Below are 26368 nucleotides of genomic sequence, written 5' to 3' on the forward strand. Positions count from 1 at the left end.
TAATATTAATAGAATTAGAATGCCATCATTTTGTAACCCCTATTCAAACAAAAGATCTAAGCTATGATCATCAATGGCTGCTAGAATCAAAGGAAAGGCTGTTGAAGAATTTAATAATGGCTAACTCAATAAACAGTTTTAAGCAATCAGACATTGTGCATCTCCTGATGTGATGCAGTAGGAAATACGCAGCATCACCTGTAAAATATTCTCGTCATTGTCACCCTACTCCATTCCCTCCCATCATTAAAAAAACAAGAAGGCCTGAATGTGAGCAAGTTTCTTATCTAACTAGAAATTTCTAAGAAATATGGGAGGAGAAGGGGTTTAGAAACAAAGGAATATGTTAACACATTCTAATTGGAGGCACATGTAAAATGTTCCAATTTTAAAAGCTTTAATAAAGTCATGAGATTATAAACATGAATTTCATAAATTATTACTTTTTTATTTGGCCACGTCATGTGGCATATGTGATCTTAGTTCTCCAACCAAGGATTGAACCCCCATCCTCTACATTGGAAGCGATTCTTAACCACTGAACCACCAGGAAAGTTCCCTCACAAATTTTTTTATAGTTGGTTTTTTGAATAAGGATTCAATAGTGTCGGTTCTCTTTTTTTTCCCTTGTTACTTATTTGTTGAGGTAACAGATCATTTCCTGTAGAGTTTTCCATGTTGTGGATTTGGCTGTCTATATCCATTAATTTTTTTTATAAAATAATTTTATCTGAAATATATACATATTGCCTCAGACAGTGCACCCATATGATTCTATTCAAAAGATATGTGATATTAATGATGATAAACTATCATTATGAATATACTGATTTTTTTACATTATCTACTGTAACATCTTACCTACTTTATGCTGTGCTGCACTATCTTTTTTATCTCTGCTTTTTCCAGTGGGTTTGAGAATAATGAGACTTTGAGGAATCAACTTCTCTTTTATTAGGATTGATTTTTTTACATCCAGGTGACTTATACACTTTGACATATGGTATATATAAATTTAATTATTATATGTATTCTAAAAGCTTTAAGATACAAAGGGCTTTTTTAGCTTTCCTGTACACAGTAAGAAAATAAGTTACTTTAACACTAAATCAAAAATGTATGCTTAAAAAACATCACTTTCTTTACTAAACTCAAGTATCTATATTTCACTTGAGAAAACATAATTAAGATTAAAAAAACAAACTTACCACTTTAGTAAAAAGAATGATGGTCTTTTCCAGTCTATCTCTACATACATTATCTGCACCTATACTTCTACCTATTAAAAATACAATTCACATATTACCACAAGTTAATAATATTCTGTAAATTTACAACCAAGACAATGACAAAACTTTTTACAAAAACACTGTCAGATATGTTTTTACACATTTTGCATTATGAATTGATGAATGTGCATCCCCGACTCCAAACAAATAAATAAGTAAACCATAACAATTAAGTTTTTAGAAAGCAAGACCTTACACTTGACACAGAAATGCTCAGTGCCATATTTCACAAAATTAATCCTAAAACACTAACTGAGCCCATTTCATAGTAAAAAGGTAGCAATTTTATCTGTAACACCATGTTGTCATAGTTAAAATACTTTTCAAGTAACATAAATAAAAACAAAGAATTCAAAGATTAACATACTTATTTTTCCTAAATCTTCTAACAATTTTCTTCTGCTCATTTTCTTGGTATAATTAATTTTTATACATTCAGAATAATGTCCATCAGCTCATTAACTATCCTGCCTTCTCCCTAATCATATGCCTCATAATCTGTCTCATCAGTTATATCATTCTCCTCTCCTGGATGGACTTCTGTTCTTCCGTTTTATTCTCCCATGGGGAAAACCAGAGAAAAATGACTACTTTTAAGGAAAAAGAAACCATATGAGCTTTCTTATAGTACCTGGCAACAGACTCAATAATGGTTCTACTAAACTGAAAATGACTGACAAAACAATCAGCAACTCCCCTAAAAGTGAGTACACTAAGGTATATTCTCAGGGTACTAAGTCTCCAAATCCACTCACAAATAAAAAACACACACATACATGTTATACATATGTGTGTGCAAGAATGTACATATATGTGTGTATCCTGTGTGATGGGTGTGTGCATTCTGAGAAAAGGTGCTTATAATCATAGAGAAGAGAAAAGGATAGCAGATCACCAGCATAATACAACACAAATGTAAACAGTAAATTCTTCCATATGGAGTAGTAGATTAGAAAGGGTTCTACAGGTAGGTCAGTAATGGTTAGCAGACCAGAGATTTACACAGTGAAAGTACCATTTAAGGATATTTATATCAAACAGATATACTAAATGTACTAAAAAACAGAATCAACAAAATGTCCAAACAGCACATGGTACAGGGCCTATACTTGTTGTGGGTATCTGCACGGAACAGAGTAGCACCAGTAGACACAGGGAAGAAGGAATTGATACAAAATATATTTTTTTAGAAAAAGGCTTCTTCAATACTTAGGACAAGACAAGTATATGAAGACAAAAATGAGCTTCCAATTTAATTTTAGATAATTAATTATCAAGATATAAGATTTCAGCCCCTTGAGATTTGTGTGTGCCAAACAGAAGCTATTAATGAAAAAGGATTCTATAGTAAAAAGTACTATCATGGAAGTACTTACTGCATTCCAAAAATTGTTTTAAACGTTCAAATATTCCATGTAAAAAACCCTAGAAAAGAAAAACAGTTTTGAAGGGTTTCAATTTATTCTGTTATAAGAATTTACCATACACTTTCTCAGGGAAACTAAAATATACCTATCATATCATATTAAAAAGTTAAAATTAGATAAAGTAAAAATCATTCCATTACTATAATAACACCTTCAATCTTCCACAAGAAAATAATAGTATTTCATCTCCTCCGTGTCTCACTTCAATAACCTAAATCACTTTGCAATAAATAAATAATTTAGTAAGTATTCTATTTCACTAAATATCCCCTATTCCTCTGTTTATTTCTTTTCCATTGGACTTATAATCCCCTGACATAGTCAGTCTCCTCCACCTAAAATGTCAGACCCTTAAGATTCAAGAACTTTGCCTGTTTGCTTTGCTCTATCCCAGAAGCCAGGAATGGTATTTAGCAATAATAAGTATTCCTAATATGAATAAATGGTATCAACTATTTGTGGCAGAGGTTTTCAATCTCAATTATTAAATTACATTAGCCTTCAGAGACCAGAGAAGGCAAGAATCACCATTGACCATATGGGTCCAAAACACCTTTTACTATATTTTTTTAAGACATGTTATGAAAACTTTGCAGAAATAAATATAAAGGGGTACTGAAAAAAAAAAACTTTATTAAAATTTTTAAGACTTTCAATATCACAGACTTTTTTGTATCAGTAAATTTTGGTGTATAAACATCATAAAAGATGTCACATGTCCTTTTAGCAAATGAGATGGTCCAGGTTTTTGTCACAAAATACTATACACTTTCCTGATGAATGACTGACTAGAACAGAATGTTGTTATTTCTTCTTTGAAATAGAGAGCTATATTGCTCACTCATCAATTCTTGCGTTTGAGACAATTCACCTAGGATGTCACCACCTGAAGTCACAGAGGCTAAAACCCCACTCAGACAGTTTCACTATCACCACTGGGGTCTAGGGGGCTGCTACCAGTCTCTTAAACAGCACCCATCTTTGGATTCATGTAAAAATCATGAAACGTTTTCCTGTCAATTTTCATCTCTCAGCCATTTTGAGCAGAAAATGAAAAACTGAATTATCAGCTGTGTTAAATGAAAGCTAATAGCAAAGAGATAGCGCTTGTGGTCTTCTTTTATACTCTGCTGAAAGATGATGCAATACAGTAGATAACACAGTAAGAAAACCTAGGACAACAACCAATTTCACTACCGCTTCATCCTCTGGCTACCTCACCATTCTCTCATTTTCATACTACTTCAACCTTTTAAACACAGTTGAGAATAAATTATAAGTAATGATAATTAACAATAAAGTAATTTCTAGGATGATGAAATAGCAGAATTTTCAATATAGGAAAAATAAAATCACCAAGATCCCATACGCATGTTAAATTTATACAGAAGCTCGATGCAATGGTCCCATACAGTAGATACAAGACAGAAGGAATTTTATTCTCTTTTAAACAAAATTAGTGCATCAGTCAGGGTTCTCTAAAGAGAGCAGAAACTTATGAAAGACATCAATTTTAGTAAGTTCATCAAGAGGATCAGGAATTTATAGAATCGGACAACTGACTAATTCAAATAAACCAAGTAACTTGACTAATGTTATATAATAAGAACCTCTTAACCATCAAATGGCAATTTATAGAACAGTTTAATTAGTTGCTGAACTCATTTCAAAAATCATTTTCTCTCATAATCCTCACAACATCCAATGGGATACGTACTATTATTTCATCATCATATTGCAAAAAAAGAAACTCAGTACCAAGGAAGATACTCTGAGGCCATGTTATCATGAAAAGACCAAGCCAAGATTCAAAGCCAAATTTGTCTGCCTCCAGAAACCCAAATCTCACCACCAGTATACAGTGCTTCTTAAGCATCATTTACACCCCATGCTATTTTTAAGGTCTTTATGCTATTTGATATGTTGTCCATAATTTGTTAAAATTCTATTCTTATTTACAACTAATCAATAATACCACAATACAGCAGGTTTAACTGAACAGGAGCTGACATACAGCTTCTGAGACAAAAGACTCAAGGAAAAACCTAAGGCTCACAAAATATGGAGAGTATCCATTGACAACTATTATTCTAATTTATAGAAATGTGATTCATATCAGTTCATTTACACTGAAAAGAAACTGATAAACATATTCAATATTTTAATTTTATGATATTCAGAATATTATAAATAATTACTGAGCCTTCTGATATATTTCTACCATATCACACAGTCATTCGTTTAAATAACTACTAAGCATTTTTATATAGCAGATATTATCCCAAGCTCTGGAGTGAAGAGTGAATAAAAGTCTCTGCATTCATGGAACTTACATTTCTCGTGAGGGCACTGAGGGAGCTGTCAAACTGGTTTCTAGAAAATGTTTTTTGATAGCATGGCAATAAACATAAATACTGGGTGGGCCAAAAGCTGTTATGGAAAAACAGGAACGAACTTTCTGGCCAACCAAAATATTTAAATGTATCAGTACTGAAAACTGGGGTTGGTTTTCATATATCTTCAGGTAATGTATTATATATCAGTATCATAAATGTCGATATACTTTAACCCAACATTTCCATTTCTAGGAATTTATCCTAGAGATTACTAGAAAAGTACACAATGACATATGCACCCAAATGTTCATTTTAATATCATTTCTCAACAATTAAAAACTGGAAACAAACTACATGTCATCAAGAGATCACTGGGCAAGTAAATTACAGAAAATCTAAGATTAATTTTATTATTTTTTTAAATTGCATACCAATAGTAATTGTATTTGGCATAAAATCATTAAAAACATGATATATAACAATATTACTGACATGTGAAAAATATCCACAATGCACTGAGTTTAAGAAAAAGCAAGAAAGGAAACAGCATGTAGGTCTCGTTCATATAAAACTGAGGAAGATAGAAAGTATATCTAAAATAATACGTTTACGATATTATAAAGGAAACTTAGAACTGTTATCACAGTAAGTTTTTAAATGATTTATTATTTTCTACTTCCTCTTCTGAGTTTTTTAACTTTAAAAAAAACATGTAATATTTTTACAGAAAAAAACTGTATTCACATTATAATGATGTATATTAGCAGTTTTTAATTCTTTTAACAATAGAACCATTATTTCAAGCAAAATCTTACAGAAACACAAAGTTCAAAAAAATAAAAGTGTGACTCTGATCAAATGTAAATGAAGTAGGACAAACCTAAAGAACCAATTAAATATACCTTTTCCAAGCTTCCTGTGCCGCCCCGAAGGCAATCCACAGAGTAACATTCTAGCTGACCTAAACTCATTGTGAAAGCTAATAGAGATCTAAACAAGTATGATACAATTCCACTTTGTTCAGGAATAAAATATATGCAGCTATACATTTTTGCATATAGAAAAGGTAGATGCCATGATACAAAAATGAGTTGTATGGGCTTGTTGGGCTTATCAATGAAGCTTTCTTCTCATATGTATATATTTATAATTGATTACAAAGAACATTTATAAATTACGATTCAAGAGAAAAATACCTCATTTTAAGTATATAAAAACAGACAAAGGAAAATACGAAGACTATAAATCAATTACACTGACCCTAGTAATGTTATCACAGCATTCAAATTCCTAACAGTTCACTTGATTTCAAATTCAAATAAACACTCTCAATGTACCATGGCATCTTGAGAACCATCCTAGTTCTAGTTCCTCCCTTTCACATAATAGTTGCTTTGATGTATTTTCTGTATGTCTGAAAACAGACCACAAGTCTAAAAGTATAGTATAACATATACAGAATGGTAAAAAAAAGAAAAAAGAAGAAGAAGAAGAAATTAAGTGGTCACTTAATAAAAAAGCTTTTAAATGAATGCCAAGTAAAAAGAATAAGCTTTATAACATGCAGGAAATACCAAGCACTTTTCCAAAGTTACAAAAAAATAAATGACTTCTTTTACTTACCATCACCTCCATATTCTTATGAGGTTCCACAATTCCATTAACAGTTAACTTACGCAGCACTGAAAAGTAAAATCAAGCTTTACTCATACCTTATTTTTTCGTATTTTTCCCTATTAAAATCATAATCATAAAAGACTCAGAATCACAAAGCCTCATCAAGCTTGGATAAAGAAAGGTAACTCCTAGTCATTGGCTGGTTCCCAAGTGGGAAAGATGGAACTAAAGCCAAGTTATTGTCTCTGAAGCAGTGTTCTTCTCACTTGTAAGTACTCATGTTTCTAAAGCCATATTGCAAATTTTAGTTCAATTTACGTAATTGTTAGTACTTCTCACTTACAATAATACCTATAGGCTGAAGTTCAGAAGGTTACTTCTATTCCATAAAGTATGACTCAACGGTGATGAAAAAGCTTCATTCAGTTTTAAGGTACATTAATGAAAATGCAGTATCTCCAAAAGGAATATAACGATTAAACTCTATTCCAAATCTGGAATAGACTACAGTGCTCAATTACAAGCATCACATTTTATGAGTAAACTGATACATATGGGAAGATAAGCAGGATAATAGATTTGAAGTTAGATCTAGACTTAGAAATCCTAGCTCCAGTGTCTAAAACTGTATTATTTTGGGCAACTTCTCTTATCTTACATTCCTCATTTATAAAATGTGGTTACACAGATAATAAAGAAGACGTGATATATATGGAATACTATTCAGACATGAAGAATAATGAGATTTAGCCAGTTGCAACAATATGGATAGACCTGGAGGGTATTATGCTTAGTGAAATAAGTCAGACAGAAAAAGACAAACACTGTATATTATCACTTATACGTACAATATGAAAAATAAAAACAAATCAGGGAATACAACAAAAAAGAAACTCAGAAATACAGAACAAACTAGTGACTGCCAGTGGGGAAAGAAAAGGGGGTGGGGCAACAGGGCTAGGGGAGTAAGAGGAACAAACTATTATATAAAATAAGCTGCAAGAATATATTAAACACAACAGGAAATACAGCCCATATTGCATAACATTCTCAAACAGAATACAAACTATAAAAATTCTGAATCATTATGTTGAATACCTGAAACAAATATAATATTGTAAATCAACTATAAAAGAAAAGTAAGGTGGTTAATAAATCCTATCTCATAGGGTTAACAAAGGATTCAATAGTACAATACATGCAAAACACCTAGCAGAATTAAGTAATAACCAGCATGACAGCAGCATCAGACTATCACTTTATACTATCAAATTTAAAGTCACTTCACTTTAAGAAAACAACTTTACAAACCGCATTGCTTTCTATATAACTCAAGAGCTAGTGTTTACGAGGTGAAGTGTAAAGGCAGCATAACCCACACACCTACTGTCAATTAATCTTCAAAGGAGACAAGAATATACACTGAATCTTTAACAAGTGGTGTTGGGAAAGCTGGACAGCTGCACGTAAATCAATGAAGCTAGAATACTCTCTTACACCATCAACAAAAATAAACTCAAAATAGCTTAGAGACTTAAACATACAACACCGTAAAACTCCGAGAAGGGAACACAAGCCAAATATTCTTTGACGTAAACCATATCAATTTTCTCTTAGGTCAGTCTCCCAAGGCAATAGAAGTAAAAGCAAAAATCAATTAATGGGACCTAATCAAACTTACAAGATTTTGCACAGCAAAGGAAGCCATAAACAAGATGCAAAGGCAACCTACAGACAAGGAGAAAATGTTTGCAAATGGTGCAACTAACTAGGGCTTAATTTCCAAAATATACAAACAACTCTTATAACTCATATATCGTATAACTCAGTAACAAAGAAAACAAACAACCCAATCAAAAAAATGGGCAGAAGACCTAAATAGACAGATGGCCAATAGGCACATGAAAAGATGCTCAACATCACTAATTATTAGAAAAATGAAAATCATAACTACAATAAGGTACCACAGCAGTCAGAATGGCCATGATTAAAAAGTCTACACATAATAAATGCTAGAGAAGGTGTGGAGAAGAGGGAACCCTCACACACTGTTGGTGGGAATATAAACTGGTACGGTCACTATGGAGAACAATATGGAGGTTCCTTAGAAAACAAAGAGTTGCCATATGATCCAGCAATCCCATTCCTGGGCATATAGCTAGAGAAACTCTAATTCAAAAAGATACATGTGCCACAGTGTTCACAGCAGCACTATTTACAATAGCCAAGGCATGGCATCAACCTTCAGGATAGATTATAGTTAGGGTTACTGCCATTTATGTCCACCAGTAGGAAAACGGATAAAGATATGTGTGTACACACACACGTACATACATACACACACAGCATATATATATATATACACACACATACATACATACAATGGAATACTACTCAGCCATAAAAAAGAATGAAATAATGCCATTTGCAGCAACATGGATGGACCCAGAGTTTATCAAACTAAGTGAAGTAAGTTAGAAAGAAAAAGACAGATACCATGTGATACCACTTTGTACGTGGAATCTAAAATATGACACAAATGAACCTGTTTACAAAACACAAACAGACTCGCAGATACAGAAAACAAACTTACAGTTACTGAGGGAAACGGACTTGGAGGAAGGATAAATCAGAGGAGTTTGAGATTAGCAGATAAAAACTACTATATATAAAACAGATAAACAGTAAGGTTCTACTGTATAAAACAGGGAACTATATTCAATATAATAAACCGTAACAGAATACATATAAAAATAATACACACATATAACTGAGTCAGTTTGCTGTACACCAGAAACTAATACATTATAAATCTACACTCTAATAAAAAAAAACAATAATGAAAGCAATGTATTAAAATTGAATTTATAATGCAAATATATAAACACCTTTGGTTTCATACTATCAATTACATACAACTCAAGTTACTGTATCATAACAGGAGAGAAGAGGGTTTAAGTTGAATCCCTTATCATGGACAAGATCTTTTCCATCACAGGACCTCGGTCTACACTATCTGGGACAGTCTTTTCTTTCTCCTTTTATCACCCAGTCAATTTCCATTTATCCTTTATGATTTTGGTTCAAACATCACTTTCTCAGGGAAGTCTTTTCTGACCATATTATCAATCATCATAACATTGTAAAGCCCCATCACAGGTGTCGTTTTACATGTATTTGCACAATCATTTATTATGTCTGTCTGCTCGGTGCCAAGCACCTACCTGTAAATATGGTGAATGAAACAATGAGCACACACATGTCTAAAACACACTAAACATGCACAGGTATAAAGGCAAAGATGACACAAAGCTCCAGTCCTAAGTACATTTAAGTCATGAAAGAACAGACATTTATACCTGGACAGACGAGTATTTTAGAGTAAAATGCTATGAGATTTCTCCAGGTCAGGATGCCTTAGAAATGCAAATGAGTATCTAAGACCTTGAAATGCTGAGGTGCTGAAAACTTTAAAGCGTGCTAACATAGATTAGTATGGCAACATTTGTGTCAGGAGTTAGGCTTTGAAGTCAGACAAGAAAACTCCAGTCAAAAGGATTCATGAAAAATTCCTTAGTCATTAAACACACTACTTATATACTACTTTGTGTATCTTTGGAGTTCTCTTGTGGCTCAGCTGGTAAAGAATCTGCCTGCAACGCGGGAGACCTGGGTTCAATCCCTGGGTTGGAAAGATCCCCTGGAGAAGGGAAAGGCTACCCACTCCAGTATTCTGGCCGGGAGAATTCCATGGACTGCATGGGGTCACAAAGAGTCGCACATGACTGAGCGACTTTCACTTTCACTTGTGCATCTAATCTTATATATCAATTTCTCTAATTCTGAGTTAACATTTCTAAGGCCTTTTAATTGTTTCCTCCCTGGTTTTGACAAAACCATCTCATTCACTTGTAAAACCACCTGTACAATGGATTGGATTTTACATATCAACAGTCCTTTAAAATGATTTCACGTCTGTCCACATCAAAATGTGTTGACAGCTTGGGGTTTGTGCGTCCACTGTCTGCTTAACACAAGTGAGGCACTAAAGCAATGCCCCTGTAAGGTACCAGGGTGAGTATGACAAAAGAGCTTACAAATAAAGCAGAGAATGCAAAATGAGCCACAGTAAGAAAAATAAAGGCCGCTTGAGTTTAAACTAAGAAACACAAAAGAGCCTCAAGCAACCAGAGCAGAAGGAACACAAAGAATGAAATGATGGTGAATGTTAGAAAGGAAAGGAACCTTAGAATACATGCACAAAGATAAGCTCAGCTCAAGGAAGTGAAAGAGATATATGCGAGGGGGATGCCCATAAGCAAAGCATCAGAAAACACAGGCCAACAAAGCACCCAACAAGCAGTTTCTAAAATCTAAGTACAAACGAGAAAGATGAGTTCTCAGGAAAGAAAGCTGGGAGACAGAGCTCAACTAAGCCTTGAGGACAGAAGTTTACGAAAGCTGGCATGAATGGCAGTAGCCCAGAATGAAAAATGAAGCAAAAAAGAAGTGCGAGTGTTTGAAAGGTATGTATTCAGAACCATGGCCAGTAATGTGAGTGTAACTTAAAACTAACCATTTGAACCCTGTGTACTCTCATGGATTAGACAAAGTAGAAGAGCTACTCTTACAAAAGAAAAACACAAGAGCCCTTGTCTCTGAGGGAAATATTAACCCTTTATTCTTCTACTAGTGCAACTGGAAACAGAAAATCTATAGAGAGGAACTGTTTGGCCACTATTCTGAGGTATGCTGTTTCAAAAATAAACATGTCAAGCTTAATAGTACCTTTCAAGGATAGTAGAGTTCGTTCAAGTGAACTTAGAACTGCAGCTTCATTGCCAGAAGAAACTTGTTGAAGGAATGTGTCTGTGTGGTGATTCCACAGAGAGCAGGCAAAACTATAAATTCCAGAAGCTAACTGCAAAGATATCAACAAATTTGTTCACAATATTATTACAGATTCCACTAATCATTAGACCTACATAGTAATACATTTTCAACAAAATTCAAAAGTCAAGAATCACTTATAGCAACACGTCTAACTTTTTTAGTCACAACGCACACGTCTGATTTTTTAGTCACAATGCCCAGCAGGAAGTGGTTTACACTGCTGCCATTATAAACACACATACATAAACACGCCACCCCCTGCAAATGCTATTAGTTTCTTGAAATATTACTTAGCCTAATGCCTGCACTGCAGTTTGATATTTCCAATCTTTACTCTTTTATTTTCTTCCACTATTATTAACAGTTGTAACACTTGGCTTTAAAAACACTTGACTTACGGACTATCACTGAGTTTACCAGATAAATCAATACACTAAGAAATACAAAGGAGTTAAATTTCTGCATTCTGCCAATTCTACCCACCTGGTTTGGAGTATTTAAAGCCAAGAACATATTAATATGTACCAGTATTTGAAATCCTGACTCAAAATGAGAACCACACTCCAGTGGTATTTTCAAGTTTTTTCCAGAAAGTCTAAGAGCAATCCACCTCAGCCTACATGGCCATTTGCTTTAAATAAAAATTTAGTGAAAGTGCAACTGACTAGTGATCATTAGCACACTTCAGAATGATTTTTTCTTATTTGAGATACGTCATTTCAACTAATGAAACTACTTATAATAAGATCAGGCATCAGAAACCAGTCAGAAATGCAATCCTGTAAATATGACATTTCTATGATAAAGTCAAATTCCACTTCTATTATTTTAATGCAGTAATTTTAAAGGCCTAGGCTTCCAGATACAGAAAAACACCTTCACCATACCCCTTGTAACTTTGCACCTATCTACACAGGCAAAGGCTTAAACCTCAGCTAATGAGTACGGGCAGAACACCCTGTAACCTCCTGGAACACAAGAGGATGAAAGGCTTATAAGCAACTGGTAGAACACCATCTCTACTCAACCCCCCCTATTTCCTCTGTTAGTTTCTCATGGTTTCCTGGGTTCTGATAAGGTATAAGGTATCCTATCCCACCCCTAGAATCTCCCCCAGAACAGAACTGCAGATATAAAACCACTTAGTTACAGTCTAGAATTGGCTTCTCAGCAAAGCAGCATCCCACAGCTTGAACTGGAGTCATCCAACCCCTATTGCTTCAGTCACTGTTTTTAGTGTGAAGGCACACAGCATTTGTGACAGAAATCAAGAAAGAAACAGTAGTATGAAAAAACTGTAATATTCTCCTTTGTTTCAGGTTCCAGTTCTGGAGCTAAGCACCTACTTTAAGCATTAGTCAGCTGTTACAGTCCCAATTCCTAATTCTTTTTAGCTAGTCTACAAAAGGGCTCTGCACAAACAGGGATGATTAGAATGAAGAAGCAATATAGCACTATGCTCTCAGCCCAAGGGTAAAAGGAGGTGGAAAGACAAAGAAGGAAGAAACCACAAGAATTTGGGAAGGAATACTATTAACTATCTTGTAAACACAAGTCTTTCACAGGCTTCTATCTGCTCCAGAAAATACAAGCTGATAAATGCTCACAGAAGGCTTATCTGGAAAAGAGAAAATAATAGAGGACAAGTAGAAGGGATTAAAATATTTCTACATTTTCTCCAAGAAAATATAGAGGGGTAGGAAATATTCAGTTAGACAATAAAAAAAATAAGCTATTTAATAAAACATTTTAGGTATTGGTCCATGAAAATCCCAAATACTTGTATTTTTCTTTTTCTAAACCAGAAGGAACAGTGCCACCCACTGACTGCTTACTTAGTAGCTTCTTAAGTCTGAGAAACATACAGACTTGATTCCTTGAGTATCAAAAACAAACCAATATAGCAAATTTTATTTTAGTATTTTAGATATTCTTAAACTTTTTAGCTTCAGGACCAATTTTCCCCTAAAAAAAATGAGCACCAAAAAATGTTTAAATCAAAGTCTTGTAATTCGTAACTAATAGTGGGGCAATAAAAATTATCCACAAACTGGAACTCTCAAAACTTGCTTAACCTAACTCTACTCAACAAGATAATTAACAACATGTCAATGATGTGCACACGTACACACACACACACACACACACACACACACACACAAAGAATGAATGCTATTCTAACTTTAAAGACACTTAAGAAACATGACCAAATGTGATGTATCAACCATATTCATTTTTCTGGCTCAAACAAACCAACTGTAATAATGTATTTTTTAAAATGTAGAAAATTGGCTACAAATATTTAATTATATTATATCATCTCAACAGGACGAAATGGCCGGATGGCATCACTGACTCAATGGACCTGAGTTTGAGCAAGTTCTGGGAGATGGTGAGGTACAGAGAAGCCTGGTGTGCTGCAGTCCATAGGGTCACAGAGTTGGACACAATTGAGCAACTGAACAACATTAAATCATATTAAATTACCATTTTTATGCATATCATATGATAAAAGTTAAATGATTACGTATGCTAAGGTAACCAGATTAGGCCCAAGATGAAGTCACTCATGCTAAGTCCCAAGGCAGCAAACCAAAACTTAGAAATAGGTTCTGGGCTCAGCGCTCCCCAAAAAGGCAGATCTAGGCCAACCAATCAGTGCCTGCCTACTCAACACAAGTTACCTGACCCAGCTCCAAGATTCCTCAAGACCTCTAAACCTAGTAACAGCCATAAGGCTGTCCTTAGTTACTGATGCCTAGACAATGCTCTCAGGTATACAGAGTATGAACTCAATGTGAGGGAGGAGGAGGTGAAAACACCCTCCTCTCTATTTGTAATCCTACCTTTGCTCACAGCTGCAGCTCAGGCATCCAATGGAGTGACTACTGCTACTGCTGCTGCTGCTGCTGCTAAGTCGCTTCAGTCATGCCCGACTCTGTGCAACCCCATAGACGGCAGCCCACCAGGCTCCTCCATCCCTGGGATTCTCCAGGCAAGTACACTGGAGTGGGTTGCCATTTCCTTCTCCAATGCATGAAAGTGCAAAGTGAAAGCGAAGTCGCTCAGTCGTGTCTGACTCTTCGCGACCCCATGGACTGCAGCCCACCAGGCTCCTCCGTCCATGGGATTTTCCAGGCAAGAGTACTGGACTGGGGTGCCATCACCTTCTCCAATAGTGACTAGCAGAGTAGCAACTCACATATTTGTCAGATGGATACAGAGATGGGTAAAAAACAAAGTATAACTCAGCAATGCTTTAAGAGTCCCCTTTCCTAGACCTGCAGATGGTGACTGCAGCCATGGAAAGAAAAGACGCTTACTCCTTGGAAGGAAAGTTATGACCAACCTAGATAGCATATTCAAAAGCAGAGACATTACTTTGCCAACAAAGGTTCGTCTAGTCAAGGCTATGGTTTTTCCTGTGGTCATGTATGGATGTGAGAGTTGGACTGTGAAGAAGGCTGAACACTGAAGAATTGATGCTTTTGAACCGTGGTGTTGGAGAAGACTCTTGAGAGTCCCTTGGACTGCAAGGAGATCCAACCAGTCCATTCTGAAGGAGATCAGCCCTGGGATTTCTTTGCAAGGAATGATGCTAAAGCTGAAACTCCAGTACTTTGGCCACCTCATGCAAAGAGTTGACTCATTGGAAAAGACTCTGATCCTGGGAGGGATTGGGGGCAGGAGTAGAAGGGGACGACAGAGGATGAGATGGCTGGATGGCATCACTGACTTGATGGACGTGAGTCTCAGTGAACTCCGGGAGTTGGTGATGGACAGGGAGGCCTGGCGTGCTGCGATTCATGCGGTCGCAAAGAGTCGGACACGACTGAGCGACTGATCTGGTCTGATCTTCCTAGGACCCAGACAAGAGTCCTTGTGAATCAAACAGAAAGGATAAACTATACTTTACTCAAAATCTCCTGTTCTGTTTAGTGCATAGTTCTTTTTTTTTTGATCAAGCTAGTCATCTTGAGTCTTTCCTTGATTAAAGCTTCCACCAAAAGTTTCCTCTTTCCCTCATATTTATCTAAGCCTAGACACAGACACACACACACACACACAGAGATACACACATACACACACACTCTCTCTCTCTCTCTCTCTCTCAAATCCCCACACAGGTTCATAGCAGAAATGACTCTATGGATCGTAGGAGTCATTCTTTAAACAATGTGTTTAAAAGGCAATCTGAAATTAGGCAAAGCAAGAGACAAGACTTAGAAACAGCATTTAGAATCACCCAAAACTGAAAATGATGAATTTAACCTACTTAATGATTTGCTTATAAACACACATTTATGTTTTAAATAAATTTCACTATTCTGTAAATTTCCCGAAGGTGTGAGCTATACAGTATAAGTGGCACCTTGGCATTCTCAAATTTAACACTCAAAACTTTAACTATTTGAGAACTTTCCCACAGAACCAAACATGAAATTATAAATTTATAAGGAATAAGGATGAAAATTTCTTTTATGAGGCTGAGTTAGCTATCTTATGCCAATCAGCCCATCCCAAAGTAGCTATGTGGATCTCTTTGGTTAGTTTATTCATAAAACACTCATCAGGAAGACTATTCAGTAGTATCGTAATCTGACTTCATCTCGCTGCACAGTTTTCTCTTATCCTCATCATGCAAATATATATGCTATTAGTGGGAACATTATTCATCATAAATCCTTCAGCTTTTTAATTTTTGCTGAATTTTAGCTTTGACTATAACAACAATGTAATACAGTATGGCAGATTTTAAAAAGTTACTAAATGACCTTTGGAGATTTGTGTCTTATGATTTTTCCCATGTCAGGAGATGACTAGTTGTGTCTTTCATGTTCTTCAGTATCATACATACCTCAGTAGGCAATCTGTTGACTCACTCTCGAGGGGAAGTAAGAATTTAAGATTAATTCCTAATATCCAAACTTAAAAAATTAAAAATAAAAACTGGTTATGGAATATGTCCTTTTTTGAGATTCATACTCTAAATAGTATTGGGTAAAATGACATATCAAGATTTGCTTCAAGAGGAAAAGTAAATGTGGCAACACCTTAAGAACTGGTAAATATGAGTGAAAAATATATGGAGGCTGTTGAATTGTTTTCACAACTAGAGTTCATTTGAAATGTCGTTAAGTAAGAAAACTATTTCACTGGTTATATGCCAAAATTGCACAGCAAAGTATCTGATAAAGTCAGTAGGTTAAGAACTTAACTGCTAAGAAAACAGTGAAAAAGAAAAAATAAAACTAAATGTACAAAGGTCTTGGCTTCTAGGAAAAAAGCAATTAAAAACACAAAATCAATATTTAAATTACACTAAAACTAAAAAGTCCATCTCAAACTTTAATGGTGTTTATAAAGATTTACTCAGAATAATAAAAATTATAAATTCACAGAATCACACAACTTTATAATTAAAAGACAAATTTAAAGAATCATAAAGTACAAATACCTTGCTCAAAATTCCAAAACTGCTCAGTACAAAGAAACATTCTTGACTAGGAGCCAGGTCTTCTCATAATTGTTAACCCATATTGCTAAACACAAGTGAAATATACTTGCTTTCAAAAAATTTTTTCTTCTTTTTTTTTGGATTTGGATTACTTCACTTACCATAGCAGGTACCTTTGTGGGTTACACACCACATCTATAAGATATTATTTGGTTAATACATTTACAATTATATTAGAATTACTATCTGTGACCTAAATTTCCTGGCTTTCATAGACTAAATTTAGATTTTAACTGTACTTAATGTCAACTTTTTTATATTCATGTTTGTATGAAAAGCATGTAATTTTCTAGAAAACGAATCCCCTTTGTGTCAAATCAAGCTCAATTTCATTACTGCAAACAGCTACTACTGTTGATTTTATTATCTGTCACCCATGAAAAGAACTTAATTTATTTTAAGGTGGAAGGAAAACACGCTGGGAAAAAAAATTGCTGGGACAGGTGAAGCAGTAGGGATTAAATGTACCATGAACTATTTTGTCATATCAAGTAGCTCAACTATGACCTTACACTTCTTTATGTGGGAAACTAATTTAGTACATAAGGACCATCTTAGCATTAAAGTAACCACATTATTAAAAAGATTTTCCCACACTTCAGATTACCAAAATAATTGGGCTGTTTAATTAACTAGCAAACTTGCTCTTTATCATAATATATTCCTACATATGCTACCTTTAATAAACTACACTTCTTGTTCCCCAACCCCATCAGACAAGATTTCCATCCTATTCCCCGCTGTGTTCCATGTTTCCAGGTTCAGCTACTCCATTCAAAAATAAACGGTGCTAAGCTCAATTACTTTTTCCAGGTATCTTGAGTTTTGTATATACTCCCCAACTCCTGCTTTTTGAAGTTCTATATCATACCATTTTGAAATCTAGAATGTATTTAAGAACAAATCTCTTCCTCTACTGTTTATTCATTTAACAGGTATTGGGCACGATCCACTCATGTACATTCTTCTGGGCTAGACAGTAGGACTATAATAATAACTGTAACAATAAGAGCTACAGTACTCCCTCATAAAATTCAGTGTGGTGGATCTCAGAAAGGGTGAATCAACAATTAAAATGTAATTGTAATATAATGTACAATGCAATAAATACTATGCTGGATGTAAGTACAAGATGCTAGGCAGACCTATATTTCATTCTATATGGAGAGGAAAGAGCCTCACACTACAAGAAAACCAAGCAAGAAAGTTGAAGTGGACAGGAAGCTAACCCAAACAAGCTATACAAAATAAGGCTAATTTAGATATACTTTGTAGAGACAGAGTAGGCTAAATACACATTGTATCTGAAAACCAAGGCAATACATTAGGAGAGTATAACTTGAAAAAGCCAAACCAAGAAGTAAGATTTCTATAGAAGGGGACCCTTCAATAAAGAGTAATTGTAACCCAGAATCTTACACACATTAAAACTTCTACATAAAAGTGAAGGACTAAGATGGGAATAAAAGTGAGAAAAGTCAATAAGAAATTCACAGAAAGACTTGAAAAGATAAAATGTCCATTTCTTTAGTCCTTATTAGATATCAAGTAAAAGTGACAAGGATTTAAAAGGCAACCTTTAACAAGAAGAATTTCTCTTACACTCAGTATCCTCAGATAAACAGAAAATTAGCTATTTACACCTACTGGGTTAAAAGTAAAGAGGACATAATATAGTTCTGGTTTAAACTTTGGTGTCTTAAGAATAACCTGGGGAGCCTATTAAAAATTCAAATTCCTAAGCCATATCCTCAAAGCAAGGATTCCAAAGGTAAGCAAGAACACTGTTAAAAATACTTGGAGGGAATTCCTGTTGGTCCAGTGGTTAGGACTCCATGCTCTCACTGCCAAGGACCCACGTTCAATCCCTGAGTAAGAAACTAAAATCCCACAAGCCACAGTGTAGCCAAAAACAAAACCTGGAGAGTCCCATTGTTATCTGGTACAGTTTAAAATGTTATGCTGAAAAATATGAAAATCGCTGTTCCAGTAGTTCAAAACAATGAAATACAAAAACACCAAAGCAACTGAATGAAGGGAAGAAAGAGTTTTTTCAATGAATAGAACTAAAACACCGACAGACATCACCAATTGTGTCAGACTGCTTCCTATATCCACCAATTACCCAGGCATGTCAATTTTAACTTCCTAAATCTCATCTCTATATGCTCCTAAATGTTCTCTTTATCACTTCTTCCTTTGAGAGCTTTATCATTGCATCTGAACACAACTTCAGTAGCCTCAAACCAGTCTTTCTGCCTTCAGACTGTTCTCCACCAATTAACCCCCTTCATTGGCAACTAAGTGACCTTACTGGTCATATCACAATCCAGCTTAAAACCTTTCAGATGTTACCTATTAATATGACCCTTTTGAGGTCAATTAGAAAGAATTAATAATCCATCAGTAAGATATCTAGAGGTAAAATTACATTTTAATACAAGTAGCACAGTTTTCATTATGATTTCAATACAAATAGCACAGTTTTCATTATCAAATTTAATTCCATTAAGTCACTTACATCATAAAACAGTTTTCTATCAGCAGACAGTCGTTTAGACGCCAGAGTCTTGGTAACATGATAGAAGGTAAGTAATGCTCTGTGTTGTCGAAGATCATCTTGGACTTTCACAGATTCTATAAGAGTGGGAATCAGTTCAGGCCACTGTCGAGGACAATCCAATCGAGCAACTTTTGCAATCAGCACTGCAATCTGAGTTGCAATCTAAAGGGAAAAAAATTAACTTTCAGAAATAAACATGAAATTAAAGCAATAGGTAAGGAATATGTTCACAGCTGAAAATTCCCTTTTTAGTTACTCATACATTTAACAAAAATAAGTAAGATTTCACTGAACAAATGTTTAAGACAGTAGCTCTCAACGTGTGGTCTATGGAACCCTGGGGGGCCTAGGATCTTTTCTGTGAGGTCTACCCTTTCCCAGTAATATACCATTGTGGAGCTAGATTTTCATCATATAACTTCTAAAATAACATCACAACTTAGTTAAATACTAGATATATTTGAAATTCTAGACATTTTTTAAGTAGCCAGACAGTAAAAAGATATGCAAAAATGCAGAACAATGTTACTCTCTTCATTAAATACTTATTGTTTGGGGAAATAGCTACCGTTCACTTTTTAAAATTCAGTCCATATTAATAAACAATATATTTTAGGTTTATCAATTTTAATTTCTAATACAATAAACATCAACATATATAACTCTTCCATGTTTTATTTCAGCAGTATAAGGAAGTTCTAAGGATGTAAACTTTGAGAGCCACTGATCTAAGAGTGGAAATGAATATCAGTATTAGGTATTCACATAGTGATATTTGTTCAGATCAGAGTTTCCCAAATACTGGTTGACAGAACACCTAAGCAATGGTTCACCCTCAATCACCCAAGCCCCTCCCTGACGACCACCTCCTTCCCCACAGAGAGTAACTCTGTTCCTCTCCAACTTCCATCAAATCTCCTTAGCTGAGAAACTGCAAAAAAAAAAAATAGAACTCGGATCATATAAGTAGGTTTAGATAAAACTACATTGGATACACCTCCTAATACAATGTGCTTTAATAGTCAAATCAAAAGAATCAAATGTAAGAAATAGTAACTTGGAAAATAGAATTTTTGTATCATAAGCAAACTTATTTTATTCTTAAAAGAAAAATCTCACTAAAAGGGAAAGAAAAAATAAAACTATATAATCCACTATCTATCCCCCACAGAGTAGTAAGAAGTGAAAATGTGATGAAGGAAACAGACAAAAATCAGAAGTCTGGGATTCCCTGGTAGCCTAGTGGTGGGGAATCTGCCTGCTAATGCAGGGGAAATGGGTTCGATTCCTGGCCCAGGAAGAGCCCACATGCCATGGAGCAACTAAGTCCACGAACCACAAATACTGAGCCAGTGCTCTAGAGCTCACGAGCCACAACTACTGAGTCCTGCATGCCTAAAGCCCGGGCTCTGCAACAAGAGAAGCCACTTCATTGAGAAGCCTGCGCACTGCAAAGAAGACCTAGCACAGCCAAAAATAAAAAACAAAACATCTTTAAAAAAAAATCAGAAGCTGTCCTGTAGTTGGGGGGGGCGGATAATTTCAATAATTAATATGTAGAGAGATACTTTCAATATTGGCTCAAAAACTGAGAAGTTAAAAAATATACAGGTGTATCTTCAAATGATTCTGAGTTTTAAATCAGTAAGAGCCAAATCTAATCAAAATTCTTCACAGCTAGAATTGGATCTCAAAATTTAAAAACCATCAGAGAAGCGTATATACACATCACAAATGACCATTATTTAATAAAATTTTATTTTTAAAGCAAAGAACCAAAGTTAGTTTGGAAAAGAAGCAAAAAAACCACGGGAAAAAAAGAACAGTTGGCACTCATTTTCTCACTAACCTGGTTTATCGGTTCATTGAAGTTGGTGATTAGCCCTGCACGCAAGGTAGACTTCTCCTCCTCTGAGAGAGCACTGTAAAAAGACATGTTTATTATGCAAGGGAACGCCGCAAAATAATGAATGCAGGTAAGCATGACTGAGAATTTTAACAATAAAAAGTCTTTCAAACAATGTGTCCCTGCTTGTTCGGGTAATTAAACAGAATTATTTCCATTACTTGTATACTGACACATCAGGTTAATTCAAACTTCCTTCACAGCTGAATAAATAGGAAGCACAAAATAGTGCAAAAACTATTAGGAAATAGAGACAAATCTAGACTAAAGAACGTGATATTCTGATGTCTGCTTCTACTGATATAAAAACAGCTGCTGACCAAAACATTTAATGTCTGGCTTAAAAAAAAAAATCTATGAGTAAATACTACTCTTACACTGACTTCTTTACAAAATTCTATGTGGAAGAGAGGGTCAGAAATAAGAGAATGCTTGGTATGGAAAACTTGTTAAATCAAGTAGTTTAAAATCTTTCGGGGACTTCCCTGGTAATCCAGTGGATAAGGCTCTGTGCTCCCAAAGCAGGGGGCCTGGGTTCGATCCTTGGTGGAACTAAGATGCCAGAGTCCACAACTGAGTCCATGTGCTCTAGAGCCTACAGTCCACAACTAGAGAAGCCGTGTCTTAAAAGGCTGAACATAACACTAACAATTTTGTCTGCAAATGAGGAAGGCAACTAGACAGCAAAAGGGCAGAGAAGGCAAATATCCACTGTATAAGACTGTACCTATTCTGAACTATATGAATGTTTTATTTTAAAATTAAATTTTAAACCCTTCATTTTAAGGTTTTCTATTCTGGCTATGATAAAAGTAGCTTGTATTGAATGAATCACTCCCCAAAAATCAGCTATAAAAGTTGCACACAATTTTTTAAAATGTTTTAAGGCATCTGTTGAGTTGAAATGTGCCTCACACCCCACCAAAAGGTATGTTCAAGTTCTAACCCCAAATACCTGTGAATGTGACCTTATTTGGAAGTAAGGGCTTTGCAGATGCACTCACGCTAAAATTAGGTCATACTGGATTAGAGTAGGCCCTAATCCAATGATTGGTGCCATTTATAGGAAGAGAAAATTCTGAACATAGACACAGAAGAGACACCTGAAAATAAGGCTATGTGACAATGAAGACCAAGGCTAGAGTTATATTTGAAGATGAATGTACTTCTCTTGGTAACTGATGAAAAAGTGGCACAAAATCAGTAATAATATAAAGGATTTGAATAACATAACTAACAAATTTGACCTGATAAATATAATAAAACATTACAAGCCACAACAGCAAACATACATGCTTTACAAATGCATATAGAGCATTTACCAACATACCATATGTTGGGATCATAAAATAAGACAGCATAGTCCAAAGAATGAAATCATTAACAGAAAACAAAAAAAGTCCCACATGTTTGGAAATTACATGATATAACCCATGGGTCTCAAAAGAAATCAAAATGTTAAAATATTTTTGACTAAATGGTAATGAAAATACTACATACTGAGGCTTATGAAACTGAACTAAAGTCACGATTATAAAAAAAAAAAAAGCCTTAATGTTTTAAATGCATATAGAAGAAAAACAGAAAATTACCTAAGCTTCTATTTAAAAAAGCTAGAAAAAGGACAGTAAAATTAAATTCAAAAAGTAATTAAAAGTACATTAAGCCTGATAAAGTACAATACCTAAACCAATGACAGACAAATAGGCCAACAGGACAAAGCAGAGAAATCCAAAAGCACACCCCTATGTGTAAAGTGCCACTGAAATGCGATAGGGAAAAAAGACATGGGCTGCCCTACTTCACATCTTTACCTTACACAGAAATGACAGACAGATCATACACCAAAACCTGAAAAGTAAAACAAAGCTTCTAGCAGAAAACATACTTTCATGACTTTATGTTGAGCAAAAACTTTGTAAACAGATCCCAAAAGAATGAATTACAAAAAGAAGGTAGCTAAACTGAACTTAATACTGATTTTCATCAAAAGATACCAGTAAGAAAGTGAACAAGCAAGTCATGAAACAGGCAAAGATATTTTCACTACATATATTCAACAAAAGACTTCTACCCAAATATATATATATATATATATATACATATATATATAAAATATATAACCTCTCAGCCACCAGGGAAGCCCTAAATATAAAGTCTCATAAATCAATAAGATAGTTCCATTTTTTTAGATGTGCAAATGGCAGGTCCTTCACAAAAGAGAAGCTCCAAATGACTACTAAGTACCAGTCCAGTCAGTTTAGTCCCTCAGTCGAGCTTGACTCTTTCTGACCCCATGGACCGCAGCACGCCAGGTGTCCCTGTCGATCACCAACTCCAGGAGCTTGCTCAAACTCATGTCCATCGAGTCGGTGATGCCATCCAACCATCTCATCCTCTGTTGTCCCAATCTCCTCCTGGCTTCAATCTTTCCCAGCATCAAGGTCTTTTCCAATCAGTCAGTTCTTCACATCAGATCAGATCAGATCAGTCGCTCAGTCATGTCCGACTCTTTGCGACCCCATGAATCTTCACATCAGGTGGCCAAACTATTCGAGCTTCAGCTTCAATATCAGTCCTTCCAGTGAATATTCAGGACTGACTTCCAAGATTGACTGGTTTGATCACCTTGGCAGTTCAAGGGACTCTTAAGAGTCTTCTCCAACACCATAGTTCGAAAGCATCAATTCTTTGGCACTCAGCTTTCCTTATAGTCCAACTCTCACACCCATGCATGACTACTGGAAAAACCATAGCCTTGACTAGACGGACCTTTGTCAGCAAAGTAATGTCTCTGCTTTTTAATATGCTGTCTAGGTTTGCCATAGTTTCCTTCCAAGGAGCAAGCGTCTTTTAATTTCATGGCTAAACTCACCATCTGCAGTGATTTTGGAACCCAAGAAAATAGTCTGTCACTGTTTCCATTGTTTCCCCATCTATTTGCCATGAAGTGATGGGACTGGATGCCATGATCTTTGTTTTTTGAATGTTGAGTTTTAAGCCAATTTTTTCACTCTCCTCTTTCACCTTCATCAAGAAACTCTTTAGTTCCTCTTCACTTTCTGCCATAAGGGTGGTGTCATCTGCGTATCTGAGGTTATTGATATTTCTCCTGGCAATCTTGATTCCAGCTTGTGCTTCATCCAATCCAGCATTCCGCATGCTGTACTCTGCATATAAGTTAAATAAGCAGAGTGACAGTATATAGCCTTGATATACTCCTTTCCCAATTTAGAACCAGTCCATTGTTCCATGTCCAGTTCTAACTGTTGTTTCTCAACCTGCACATAGGTTTCTCATGAGGCAGGTAAGGTGGTCTGGTATTCCCATCTCTTTAAGGATTTTCCAGTTTGTTGTGATCCACAGAGTCAAATTTGGCGTAGTCAGGAGAGCAAAAGTAGATGTTTTTCTGGAACTGTCTTGAGACTAGTAAGTATACGAAAAAAGTACTCACCGTCTATCAGGAAAATGCAAAAATTTTCAAGCACACCAGCATGACTAAAATGAAACAAACCAGACCAACTATGGTGAGAATGTGGAGCAAATGTCAACACTCATGCTACATGAGTAGTGGAAGGGCAAACTGGTAAAAACAGCTTACAGAACTAACTGATAGTATCTACGAAAGCTGAAAGCAAGAGAGTTCAAGATAAATATTTACTTCCGCTTCACTGAATATGCTAAAGCCTTTGACTGTGTGGATCATAAAAATTGTGGAAAATTCTTAAAGAGATGGGAATACCAGAAGAGCATATGTGTCTTCTGAGAAATCTGTATGCAGTTCAAGAAGCAACAGTTAGAACTGGACATGGAACAATGGACTGGTTCAAAACTGGGAAAAGGAGTACATCAAGGCCGTATATTGTCACCCTGCTTCTTTAACTTAAATTTGGAGTACATCATGCAAAATGCCAGGCTGGATGAATCACAAGTTGGAACCAAGATTGCTTGGAGAAAAATCAATAATCTCAGATATGCAGATGATACCACTGCAAATTAAAAGACATCTGCTCCTTGGAAGAAAAACTATAACAAACCTAGACAGTATATTAAAAAGAAGAGACATTACTTTGCCAACAAAGGTCTGTATAGTCAAAGCTATGGTTTTCCCAGCAAATGTGTATGGATGTGCAAGTTGCACCACAAAGAAGGCTAAGCACCAAAGAATTGATACTTTTCAATTATGGTGCTAGAAAAGGCTCTTCAGAGTCCCTTGGACTGTAAGGAGACCAAACCAGTCAATCCTAAAGGAAATCAACCCTGAATATTCATTGGAAGGACTGATGCTGATGCTGAAGCTCCAATACTTTGGTCACCTGATGCAAAAAGCCAACTCATTGAAAAAGACCCTGATGCTGAGAAAGACTGAAGGCAGGAGAAGAGGGCGACAGAGGACGAGATGGTTGGGTGCCATCACTGGCTCAATGGACATGAATGTTAGCAAATTCCCGGAAATAATGGAGGACAGAGGAGCCTGGTGTGCTGCAATCCATGGGGTCACAAATAGTCAGACATGACTTAGTGACTGAACAACAATAATACACAACAATACACCTGATCATCATAAATAACAGTAAAATTCAAACTTATATGCAACAAGACATGTAAAAGATTTTTCAAAGAAGCATTATCTTTGACAGTCAAAAACTACAAACAACCTTCATACCCATCAACAGCAGAATGGACAGATAATGGTAATATATTCCTAAAATGGGATGCTGTACTTCTACATAAAAGAGCAAATTACTGCCACTCGCAACTACATGGACAAATCTCATAATTATAATACTGGATACAAGTCAGACACAGAAGAGAACAT

General features: G+C 35.4%; 1 protein-coding gene across 4 annotated transcripts in view; it reads right to left on the reverse strand.

Moving 5' to 3' along the window:
* Positions 1-26368, reverse strand: part of IPO11 (importin 11) — a 202837-nt gene that overhangs the window by 144848 nt on the left and 31621 nt on the right. For all 4 annotated transcript variants that reach the window (XM_061393442.1, XM_061393443.1, XM_061393444.1 and 1 more), the window contains exons 4-9: positions 21493-21565; positions 19602-19805; positions 11458-11590; positions 6676-6734; positions 2666-2714; positions 1209-1279 (exon numbers count right to left, since the gene is read on the reverse strand). In XM_061393442.1, coding sequence (XP_061249426.1) covers positions 1209-1279; positions 2666-2714; positions 6676-6734; positions 11458-11590; positions 19602-19805; positions 21493-21565 — 589 coding nt within the window. The remainder of the gene's footprint in view (positions 1-1208; positions 1280-2665; positions 2715-6675; positions 6735-11457; positions 11591-19601; positions 19806-21492; positions 21566-26368) is intronic.

This window comes from Bos javanicus, chromosome 20 (assembly GCF_032452875.1).
Source record: "Bos javanicus breed banteng chromosome 20, ARS-OSU_banteng_1.0, whole genome shotgun sequence".
Classification (NCBI taxonomy): Eukaryota; Metazoa; Chordata; class Mammalia; order Artiodactyla; family Bovidae; genus Bos; species Bos javanicus.